Source organism: Nerophis ophidion, linkage group LG01 (genome assembly GCF_033978795.1).
Source record: "Nerophis ophidion isolate RoL-2023_Sa linkage group LG01, RoL_Noph_v1.0, whole genome shotgun sequence".
In the NCBI taxonomy this organism is placed as follows: Eukaryota; Metazoa; Chordata; class Actinopteri; order Syngnathiformes; family Syngnathidae; genus Nerophis; species Nerophis ophidion.
Genome location: NC_084611.1, coordinates 85,983,581 through 85,995,904, shown reverse-complemented (window position 1 = coordinate 85,995,904; position 12,324 = coordinate 85,983,581). Strand labels below are relative to the sequence as shown.

Genomic DNA, 12,324 nt, shown 5'->3' with positions numbered 1-12,324 from the left:
TGGACTACGATTGAGTGTGATCCTTCAATGCAGAGGGAATATGGGACGAGCCAGGCGTGAACTAAGGTACATGATGTTTTATTTGGATTCTAAATACAAAAATAAACAAACCAAGGGCGCTCACAAAGAGGTATAAAACCTGGCTACAAAAATACAATCAGGAAAACAAAACAACTGCTCGATGGCATGAAAGACAATGAACTAACTTAAACTTGCACTGTGGCAAAACTATGAATAACTAACACAAAAAAAACTTATTCTGACAGGTACAAGGGGCGTGGATTGCAAGGTAATTGAGGGTGCATTCTGCTTCATGCCTTCACGCACCCTCAATTACCTTGCAATCCATGCCCCTTGTACCTCTCACAGTAAGTTTTTTTTTGTGTTAGTTATTCATAGTTTTGCCACAGTGCAAGTTTAAGTTAGTTCACTGTCTTTCATGCCATCGAGCAGTTGTTTTGTTTTCCTGATTGTATTTTTGTAGCCAAGTTTTATACCTCTTTGTGAGCGCCCTTGGTTTGTTTATTTTTTAATTTAGAATCCCAATAAAACATCATGTACCTTAATTCACGCCTGGCTCGTCCCATATTCCCTCTGCGTCGAAGGAGCACAAACAATCCTAGTCCAAGCCTGACAGAAACAGAATGATATAAATAGCAGCTATGATGATTATAAACAGGTATGGGACTGAGGGCTGGGCGTGACTTGGAGACCAGCTGGAAACTAATGGGTTACTATGGAAAAACAAAACCAGGAAGTGTAAAACGGAAAACAAGAGTCCAAAAACAAAAACATAACATGACAAAACAAGATCCATAGGTGTGACACCGAGCACTAATCAGAGGCAGTTTTTAAGCTCGTCTTTGCCAGTCAGTTGCTCTGGCGTCAATGTGATCTTTTCTTGCTCTCTGTTGACTTGTTTCATGCCTTGCCATAGTTTCGTGCTTCATGCCATGCCAAGTAAGTTTTGTTTGATTTATGTTCATAGTCTGTTTATACGTTAGCTTTGTTCCTTAGCCCAAGTTGTGCCTCCACTGTGAGCGATTTTTGTTTGTATCTTTTTGTAGTTTGAATTAAATCATATTTTTACCTAAAAACCATGTCCCGAGTAGTCCGTCTGCCTTCCTGGGGGAACGACCCTGCAGCAAGCTGCGACCCCCCCATCGTGACATAAAATACTTCTTACCATTAATGCGACTTCTTGAAACAGGTGCGGTAGAAAACGGATGGATGGATTTAAATGCATGAGAATGTTTTATATTTTGCACGTTATTTTCAGCACTGTGATTACCAGCGAAATTATTCATAATTATCGTGTTAAGCAATGTCAGCTAAGATTTATCTGAGAGCCAGATGCAGTCATCAAAAGAGCCACATCTGGCTCTAGAGCCATAGGTTCCCTACCCCTGAAGTACGGTATTTACTAGGGATGTCCGATAATGTTTTTTTTGCCGATATCCAGTATTCCGATATTGTCCAACTCTTAACTACCGATTCCGATATAACTAACACATTATTGTGGCTAATTTTGTTGTCATGCTCATGTTCGTCCTTCGTTTTCAAAGATGACGAGGAGACTTCACGTTGATTTGTGTGTGCGAAGATGGCTGATGACGCCAATCCTTGCACGGAATGACCGGCTGCAGTGTGGACAGGTTATGGCTGGGGGGTGGCTGGCTGAGAGGGAAGAACAGTCTCTCGTCTTGCGGAGCTGTCGCTTCTGTTCGGCTTCATGGATATGTTTTTCCTCGAAGTCTAATTAACACGTTATTGTGCCTAATTTTGTTGTGATGCCCCGCTGGATGCCTTAAACCAGGGGTGCCCATTACGTCGATCGTGAGCTACCGGTCGACCGCGGGGGGTGTGTCAGTCGATCTCCAGCCAGGCTTTTAAAAAAATTGGACCTAAAAATGAGTGATCTTCAATCTTCACCAAGACGTCACTTAAATGACATTCATGGTACCGGAGGGTCTTGTGAGATGACGCTGGCTGCTGCAAGATCATTATTATGAAAATATGACCGAGAGGAAGGCGAGAAACACTTTTTATTTCAAGAGACTCTCGCGCCGTCAAAACTCTAAAGGCCGACTGCACATTTCCTATCTTCACAATAAAAGCCCTGCTTCATGCTGCCTGCGCTAACTAAATACAGAGTCTCGGAAAACTGGCGTGCACAAGCGATCCCTCAGAAAGCTGGCGTGCACATCACTTGTGCACGCCAGCTTTCCAAGACTCTTATTTTGTTACCGCAGGCAGCATGAAGCAGGGCTTTTATTGTGAAGATAGGAAATGTGCAGTCGGCCTTTAGAGTTTTGACGGAAGGGACGGCGCGAAAGTCTGTTGAAATAAAAAGTGTTTCTCGCCTTGCTCTCTGTCATTTTTTCATAATAATGAACTGGCAGCAGCCAGCGTCATCTCACAAGACCCTCGGGTGCCGTGAATGTCAATCAAGCAAGCTACGGAATTTGCCGCCAATGGTTTTCTTGTAAAGTGTATGGAAGCTGGATGAATTAGATGCCAAAAACCAACCACTTTCATGTGGTATTGTACAGAAAGGACAACTTTTTTTCTCCTCCATTTGAAAATGTGGGCGTTATCATCATTACTGTCTGATTCCAATCAATGCAAGTCATCAGAATCAGGTAATACACCAACTTATATTCTTGTCTTCGTGAAAGAAAGACATCTATATGTGTTACACATGCTTGTATTATCATTAAACACATTTAACTTGTTTACAAAAATGTCTCTTTCATAAATAAATAAATATAAATGATATATACAAATGAGGTAGATCCCCTCGAGTTGGTCAATTAAAAAGTAGCTCGCCTGCAGAAAAAGTGTGGGCACCCCTGCCTTAAACAATGTAACAAGGTTTTCCCAAATAAATCTCGCCTGTGTATCGGTTGGGGACATCTCTACGCTGCTGATCCGCCTCCGCTTGGGATGGTTTCCTGTGGACGGGACTCTCGCTGCTGTCTTGGATCCGCTTTGAACTGAACTCTCGTGGCTGTGTTGGAGCCACTATGGATTGAACTTTCACAGTATCATGTTAGACCCGCTCGACATCCATTGCTTTCGGTCCCCTAGAGGGTGGGGGGGTTGCCCACATCTGAAGTCCTCTCCAAGGTTTCTCATAGTCAGCATTGTAACTGGCGTCCCACTGGATGTGAATTCTCCCTGCCCACTGGGTGTGAGTTTTCCTTGCCCTTTTGTGGGTTCTTCCGAGGATGTTGTAGTCGTAATGATTTGTGCAGTCCTTTGAGACATTTGTGATTTGGGGCTATATAAATAAACATTGATTGATTGATTGAAGAATGGTAAGAAGTATTTTATTCATTATCAGTTAGCTTCAGAATAAAAATGTCATTAAAAAGACTAACAGACGTGTTATACCCTAATGTTGGTTTTACATAAAAATGCACACATTTAGTTGTATTCAGTGTTGAAAAAAAATATATGGCTCTCACGCAAATATATTTTAAAATATTTGGCTTCCATGGCTCTCTCAGCCAAAAAAGTTCCCGACCCCTGTTCTAATGGCATTATTCATCTCTTGCTCTGCCCATGTTGGATCACTCTTGTTTTTTCGGTCCATGCCATAGTTCTCAATACCGTAAGTTGTGTTGACGTTTTTTGGTTTCCTGCGTTAAGTTTTGTGCCTCCGCTGTGAGCGCCTTTTGTTTGTACCCTTTGTAAGTGATAAATTAAAACATGTATTGATTGATTGATTGATTGATACTTTTATTAGTAGATTGCACAGTACAGTACATATTCCGTACAATTGACCACTAAATGGTAACACCCGAATACGTTTTTCAACTTGTTTAAGTCGGGGTCCACGTTAATCAATTCATGGTACAAATATATACTATCAACATAATACAGTCATCACACAAGTTAATCATCATAGTATGTACATTGAATTATTTACATTATTTACAATCCGGGGGGTGGGATGAGGAGCTTTGGTTGATATCAGAACTTCAGTCATCAACAATTGCATCAACAGAGAAATGTGGACATTGAAACAGTGTAGGTCTTATTTAGTAGGATATGTACAGCCAGCAGAGAACATAGTGAGTTCACATAGCATAAGAACAAGTAAATACATTAGAAGTACATTTGAGTTGTTTATAATCCGGGGAGATGGGATGTGAATGGAGGAGGGTATTAGTAAAGTGTTGAAGTTGCCTGGAGGTGTTTTAGAGCGCTTTTGAAGGAATATAGAGATGCACTTACTTTTATACCTGTTGGGAGTGCATTCCACATTGATGTGGCATAGAAAGAGAATGAGTTAAGACCTTTGTTAGATCGAAATCTGGGTTTAACGTGGTTTGTGGAGCTCCCCCTGGTGTTGTGGTTATGGCGGTCATTACAGTTACAGTTGATGAGTGGTTTTGAATGCGATTTTGGGACTTTTAACTTTTACCGAAGTAATTTGACATGTACTTCGGTATCAAGGAGGTGTAGCAGATTTTATAGACTAGGCTCAGTGCAAGTTGTTTTACTCTGTCCTCCACCCTGAGCCAGCCCACTTTGGAGAAGTGGGTTGGATTGAGGTGTGATCTGGGGTGGAGGTCCAAAAGTAACCGGATTAGCTTATTCTGGGATGTTTGGAGTCTAGATTTGAGGGTTTTGGAGGTGCTGGGGTACCAGGAGGTGCAAGCGTAATCGAAGAAGGGTTGAATGAGAGTTCCCGCTAGAATCCTCAAGGTGCTTTTGTTGACCGGAGAGGAGATTCTGTAGAGGAATCTCGTTCTTTGGTTGACCTTTTTGATCACCTTGGTTGCCATTTTATCACAGGAAAGATTAACCTCTAGAATGGAACCTAGGTAGGTGTATTTACCTTCAAACCATGTCCGGTCCAGTTCGTTTGCATTCCGGGATAACAATCCACGCAGTAAACTGCATCAAAATCCACGTTCTTACACAACTCAAGTTATGGAAAAAAAAAGGCCAACACTGCCATATTTATTATTGAAGTCACAAAGGGCATTATTTTTTTTTAACATGCCTCGAAACAGCAGCTTGGAATTTGGGACATACTCTCCCTGAGAGAACATGAAGAGGTTGAGATGGGGGGAGGGAGTAGGAAGAGTTAGAGATGCAAGGGGTTCTGGGTATTTGTTGTGTTTATGTTGTGTTTGTCATTATTGTTTGGTGTGGGTTCACAATGTGGCGCATATTTGTGACAGTGTTAAAGTTGTTTATACGGCCACCCTCAGTGTGACCTGTATGGCTGTTGACCAAGTATGCCTTGCATTCACTTGTGTGTGTGTGAAAAGCCGTAGGTATTATGTGATCGGGTCGGCACGCAAAGGCAGTGCCTTTGAGGTTTATTGGCGCTCTGTACTTCTCCCTACGTCCGTGTACCACTCCGTACAGCGGCGTTTTAAAAAAGTCATAAATGTACCTTTTCGGAACCGATACCGATAATTTCCGATATCATGTTTTGAAGCATTTATCGGACATCTCTAGTATTAACTGTACTCACCGTGGCAGTACGGTGTGTAGTTCATCCGCACAGAGGAACAGTCCAGAGAAATTCCCAGCATGTGGTAGGACTGAAACTGCAGAATTGATTGGTTATGATTGGTAGCGATACATGGGAGATGATCACTACTCCATACATCCCTCAGGAAATCTTCTGGATGAACTTTGTAAGGGCTGAATATTACACTCAGATCTAATTATATTGCTGTGAGTGTCACTGACTCACAATGCCTGGTTTCTTGAAGATCAAAGAACACGCCTTAAGTCCCGGTGTGGAGACCTCAACTGGTGCCAGTACACAGGAAGCGTTGTAATAACGCCTAGAATTGTAATAACGCCTAGAATAAATAAAAAATAGGACACAATAAATTTCAATTTCTCTTTTGACAGCAAGAAAACTGTATTTTATAAAATCCTTTCATTGTCCCAAAACTCGACAGTGCGCCTTATAACCCGGTGCGCCCCATGTACGGAATCATTTTGATTGTGCGTACCGACCTCGGAGCTATTTTATTTGGTACATGGTGAAATGATAAGTGTCACCAGTAGATGGCAATCATACATAAGAGATATGTGTAGCAAATACAGTATTAGCTTTCACTGTTATGCTGATGACACCCAACTCTACATGCCCCTAAAGCTGACCAACACGGCGGACTGTAGTCAGTTGGAAGCGTGTCTTAATGAAATCAAACAATGGATGTCCGCTAACTTTTTGCAATTTAACGCCAAAAAAACGGAAATGCTGATTATCGGTCCTGCTAGACACCGACTTCTATTTAATAATACAACTTTAACATTTGACAACCAAATAATAAAACAAGGTGACTCGGTAAAAAATCTGGGTATTATCTTCGACCCAACTCTCTCCTTTGAGGCACACATTAAAAGCGTTACTAAAACGGCCTTCTTTCATCTCCGTAACATCTCTAAAATTCGCTCCATTCTGTCCACTAAAGACGCCGAGATCATTATCCATGCGTTTGTTACGTCTCGTCTCGATTACTGTAACGTATTATTTTCGGGTCTCCCCATGTCTAGCATTAAAAGATTACAGTTGGTACAAAATGCGGCTGCTAGACTTTTGACAAGAACAAGAAAGTTTGATCACATTACGCCTGTACTGGCTCACCTGCACTGGCTTCCTGTGCACTTAAGATGTGACTTTAAGGTTTTACTACTTACGTATAAAATACTACACGGTCTAGCTCCAGCCTATCTTGCCGATTGTATTGTACCATATGTCCCGGCAAGATATCTGCGTTCAAAAGACTCCGGCTTATTAGTGATTCCTAGAGCCCAAAAAAAGTCTGCGGGCTATAGAGCGTTTTCCGTTCGGGCTCCAGTACTCTGGAATGCCCTCCCGGTAACAGTTCGAGATGCTACCTCAGTAGAAGCATTTAAGTCTCACCTTAAAACTCATCTGTATACTCTAGCCTTTAAATAGACCTCCTTTTTAGACCAGTTGATCTGCCGCTTCTTTTCTTTCTCCTATGTCCCCCCCTCCCTTGTGGAGGGGGTCCGGTCCGATGACCATGGATGAAGTACTGGCTGTCCAGAGTCGAGACCCAGGATGGACCGCTCGCCTGTGTATTGGTTGGGGACATCTCTACGCTGCTGATCCGCCTCCGCTTGAGATGGTCTCCTGTGGACGGGACTCTCGCTGCTGTCTTGGATCCGCTTGAACTGAACTCTTGCGGCTGTGTTGGAGCCACTATGGACTGAACTTTCACAGTATCATGTTAGACCCGCTCGACATCCATTGCTTTCGGTCCCCTAGAGGGGGGGGGTTGCCCACATCTGAGGTCCTCTCCAAGGTTTCTCATAGTCAGCATTGTCACTGGCGTCCCACTGGATGTGAATTCTCCCTGCCCACTGGGTGTGAGTTTTCCTTGCCCTTTTGTGGGTTCTTCCGAGGATGTTGTAGTCGTAATGATTTGTGCAGTCCTTTGAAACATTTGTGATTTGGGGCTATATAAATAAACATTGATTGATTGATAGACTGCAATATGACTCAAGTAAACACCAAAATTAAATATGTTCCATTGAAAATATAGAACATTACACACGGCGCTCACAAATATATCAACATTTTTTAGTACGACTTTGGCAAGGATTGTACTTTACCGCTCTGTACCTACTCAGTGGCCTAGTGGTTAGAGTGTCCGCCCTGAGATCGCCAGGTTGGGAGTTCAAAGCCTGGCCGAGTCATACCAAAGACTATAAAAAAATGGGACCCATTGCCTCCCTGCTTGGCACTCAGCATCAAGGGTTTGAATCGGGGGTTAGATCATCATTAATGATTCCTGGGCGCGGCAACGCTGCTGCCCACTGCTCCCCTCACTTCCCAGGGGGTGAACAAGGGGATGGGTCAAATGCAGAGGACAAATTTCACCACACCTAGTGTGTGTGTGACAATCTTTGGTACTTTAACTTCAACATACTAGTATTTTTATGGTGTGTGTATAAGGTAAGACGTTTTGGCGTTTTGTTTCGCAATTTTATGCAAATGCAACTTTTCTTACCTTCTGGTACCTGCTGATCTGTATTTGGGAGCTGCATAAGTCCAAAAAATCTGCGCGCATCCACCTTTGTTTTCTCTATCTTCTTGTTATGGGACATTTATCCTCCACTGTTGCCATTTGTAATATAGTGTAACATTCCATCTTAAATCTGTCTGTAAACTTGCCATGAAAGCACTAAAACATACCGGTGTAGTGAATTTACATTATTCACCCAAGGAACTTTAGTTATTGGAGAGTTCCGGTCAGTCGTTTTTTGTTGTAACACCAGTGAGCCACGGATGACGAGACGCTGCTCCGTTATTGACTGAAGTAAAGTCTAAATGTCATTAAAACAGTTAGCTCCATCTTTTGAAACTTCTTCCACCTCCGTCCTTGCACGCTACACCGCTACGACAAAGATGACGGGGAAAAGACGTGCCTAAAGGCCCAATATTGTTGTCCGGGTGGAAATCGGGAGAAATTCGGGAGAATGGTTGCCCTGGGAGATTTTCGGGAGGGGAACTGAAATTCGGGAGTCTCCTGGGAAAATTGGGAGGGTTGGCAAGTATTGTCCTTGCACGCTACACCGCTACAACGAAGATGACGGGGAGAAGACGCCGTCGAAGGTGAGCCACGTAAATAATGCGCATCCTGAAGCGACTGTCAGAAAGCGGCTTGAAGATAATCTGTAAAACATCATCCATGCAACATTTTGAGCAAAGAACCACCATTACATGTTACGTAGACCACAAGGAAGTATTTTACATTTAGAAAAAAAATCATAATAATATGACTCCTTTAATGCGCCTTATAATCCGGTGAGACTTTTGAATGAAAATAAACCTCGACTAGGCCCGTTCATTAGGGCTGGGCGTATCGATACCAAGTATCGATAGTATCGATACTTGGTGAGTATCGGTATCGTATCGATACTGGCGTGATGGTATCGATACTTCACCAAATTAAGCGAATCACTCCGATTTAAAAAAAAAAAAATGTGAGCGCAGCGCTCCTCACCACTACATCCCTCCTCCCTAGTGATAAGTCGCGAACGAGATTTAAAAACACTTAAAAATTCATCTTCAACCCAAAATAAAATAAAATAAATACAATTAACATGACGTTTGGTGCGTTTGCGCACACACATCAGTATAATTCGCTCCGAGGTTCAGTCGGACACGCACACACACACACACACACACGCGTGCGTTTCCAGTGCGACTTAATGTCTTGGTTGTAAACTGTAAAGTATTTTATTGCACTAAAATAACGATAATAATTTCTCAGTTCTTTTGTTTTGTGTTCATTTTTACAACTGTTTAATAACGAGTGTTTTCTTTTTTTACTTAAGTTCTTGTGTGTTGTGAGGCGACTCGCCAAGTTCAGTATTTGTTTTCACCTTATTTGCACTACTTACTTTATTGTAATTGATATTATTACTTTTTTATTCGAATTTCTCAGTTCTTTTGTTTTGTGTTCATGTTTACAACTTTGTTCGATAACTAGAGTTTTGTTATTTACCTTAAGTGTTTGTGTGTTTCGAGGCGACCAGCCAGGTTCAGTAGTTGTTTGCACCTTATTTGCGTCACTTTATTGCTATTGATATTACTTTTGTAATAAATATTTTATTTTTTTACTTAAATCGTTGTCCTGTGTTGTATTATTATCATAATTAACAAAGGCAAAAGTACAAATTTGTTTTTTCAAAAGTATCGATACCCCGAAGTCACCCCCCCCCTCCCCCCCCCACCCCCCATCAGATGACGACACTTTTGGTATCGGTATCGGCAATACTGGCCGGTATCGGATCGGTATCGATACCCAAATTTGCGATATCGCCCACCCCTACCGTTCATCGGCAGTGCGCCTTACAATCCGGTGTGCAATTCTGGTCACGAGTTTCCATTGTTGCATGGCAGAGGTGGAGGGCTTAATCATATGTACCGTATTTTCCGGACTATCCATCCAGCCTAAACACGGAAACCCAGACTTCCTTCTCCCCAGCCACTTCGTCTAGCTCTTCCCGGGGGATCCCGAGGCATTCCCAGGCCAGCCGGTAGACATAGTCTCCCCAACGTGTCCTGGGTCTTCCCCGTTGCCTCCTACCGGTCGGACGTGCCCAAAACACCTCCCTTGGGAGGCGTTCGGGTGGCATCCTGAGCAGATTATCGAACCACCTCATGTGGTACCTCTCCATGTGGAGGAGCGGCGGATTTACTCAGAGCTTCTCACCCTATCTCTATCCGGCAGAGGGAACTCATTTCGGCCGCTTGAACCCGTGATCTTGTCCTTTTGGTCATAACCCAAAACTCATGACCGTAGGTGAGGATGGGAACGTAGATCGACCGGTAAATTGAGAGCTTTGCCTTCCGGCTCAGCTCCTTCTTCACCACAATTGATCGGTACAACGTCCGCATTACTGAAGACGCCGCACCGATCCGCCTGTCGATCTCACGATCCACTCTTCCCTCACTCGTGAACAAGACTCCTAGGTACTTGAACTCCTCCACTTGGGGCAGGGTCTCCTCCCCAACCCGGAAATGGCTCTCCACCCTTTTCCGGGCGAGAACCATGGACTCGGACTTGGAGGTGCCGATTCTCATTCCGGTCGCTTCACACTCGGCTGCGAGGTATCCTCGTAACAAATGTAACCCGGTGTAACGAGGCAATGCGGCGTTGTGGTCAGACTTACTTCTTCTCCGTAATGTGGATTCTTTCTGCGTGTACGCGGCACGGCGTGTTGTCCGTGCGTAAAACGCCGGTGTCGTTCCACAGGCACGTGATGTTTTGACTGTAGTCGTTGTAACAGATGAGACCTGAGAGAAACGGCGACAGGTGTGTTATATATTTGTTTTTGTTTCGTGCTTCTGTACAAAAATTTAAAAAGGGGATTCCGGCAACGACTGACGTTCGTGCTGGCGCTCGGGGCAGGCGGGTGTTTTGGCGGCGTGGACCCGTAGCAGGGAGAGGAGGGGGAAAAGCAGAACGGCCCTCATGTTTCTCTGCGGTCGATGCAGGATGGAAGTCACCGCTTCCTCCTCCATCTCACTCTGTGCACACGTGCAAATGAGATAACTTTTGATTTCTGCATTTGGAAGCCGGAGGCAGCGGGCGATGGGGAGAAAAAACAGAAGTAGACGTTTTAGGTTGTAAGGTTCACTTTCACATGCACACTCGTCATCACACACCTGTGATTTGCTTTTTTTTTTTTTTATATGAAAAGGAAAATAACATGGGCTTCACGGTGGCAGAGGGGTTAGTGCGTCTGCCTCACAATACGAAGTTCCTGCAGTCCTGGGTTCAAATCCAGGCTCGGGATCTTTCTGTGTGGAGTTTGCATGTTCTCCCCGTGAATGCGTGGGTTCTCTCCGGGTACTCGGGCTTCCTCCCACTTCCAAAGACATGCACCTGGGGATAGGTTGATTGGCAACACTAAATTGGCCCTAGTGTGTGAATGTGAGTGTGAATGTTGTCTGTCTATCTGTGTTGGCCCTGCGATGAGGTGGCGACTTGTCCAGGGTGTACCCTGCCTTCCGCCCGATTGTAGCTGAGATAGGCGCCAGCGCCCTCCGCGACCCCAAAAAGGGAATAAGCGGTAGGAAATGGATGGATGGATGGAAAATAGGCGGATCGGTGCGGCGTCTTCAGTAATGCGGACGTTGTACCGATCCGTTGTGGTGAAGAAGGAGCTGAGCCGGAAGGCAAAGCTCTCAATTTACCGGTCGATCTACGTTCCCATCCTCACCTATGGTCATGAGCTTTGGGTCATGACCGAAAGGATAAGATCACGGGTACAAGCGGCTGAAATGAGTTTCCTCCGCCGTGTGGCGGGGCTCTCCCTTAGAGATAGGGTGAGAAGCTCTGCCATCCGGGAGGAACTCAAAGTAAAGCCGCTGCTCCTTCACATCGAGAGGAGCCAGATGAGGTGGTTCGGGCATCTGGTCAGGATGCCACCCGAACGCCTCCTTAGGGAGGTGTTTAGGGCACGTCCAACCGGTAGGAGGCCACGGGGAAGACCCAGGACACGTTGGGAAGACTATGTCTCCCGGCTGGCCTGGGAACGCCTCGGGATCCCCCGGGAAGAGCTAGACGAAGTGGCTGGGGAGAGGGAAGTCTGGGTTTCCCTGCTTAGGCTGTTGCCCCCGCGACCCGACCTCGGATAAGCGGAAGATGATGGATGGATGGATGGATGGATGGAAAATAACATTTGTCAATACCTTGCCTTTGATAGTTTGTGAAGAGCACAAACTATCCATCCATCCATTTTATTCCCTTTGGGCTCGCCTATCTCAACTGCAATCGGGCGGAAGGCAGGGTACACCCT

At 44.5% G+C, this 12,324-nt stretch overlaps 1 protein-coding gene across 9 annotated transcripts in view; it reads right to left on the bottom strand.

The window, feature by feature from the left end:
- Positions 1–12,324, bottom strand: part of LOC133561071 (interleukin-2 receptor subunit beta-like) — a 50,652-nt gene that overhangs the window by 17,432 nt on the left and 20,896 nt on the right. For 4 of the 9 annotated variants that reach the window (XR_009808567.1, XR_009808570.1, XR_009808566.1 and 1 more), the window contains 4 exons: positions 10,909–11,050; positions 10,693–10,816; positions 5,723–5,834; positions 5,498–5,573 (listed from right to left, as the gene is read on the bottom strand). Coding sequence is in view for 1 of the 9 variants with exons in the window: in XM_061914259.1 (XP_061770243.1) it covers positions 5,498–5,573; positions 5,723–5,834; positions 10,693–10,816; positions 10,909–11,044 (448 nt within the window). In the remaining 8 variants the exon portion in view is untranslated. Of the gene's footprint in view, positions 1–5,497; positions 5,574–5,722; positions 5,835–10,692; positions 10,817–10,908; positions 11,086–12,324 lie in introns of all 9 variants that reach the window. The other 5 variants (XR_009808572.1, XR_009808571.1, XR_009808568.1 and 2 more) reach the window with 4 other exon arrangements.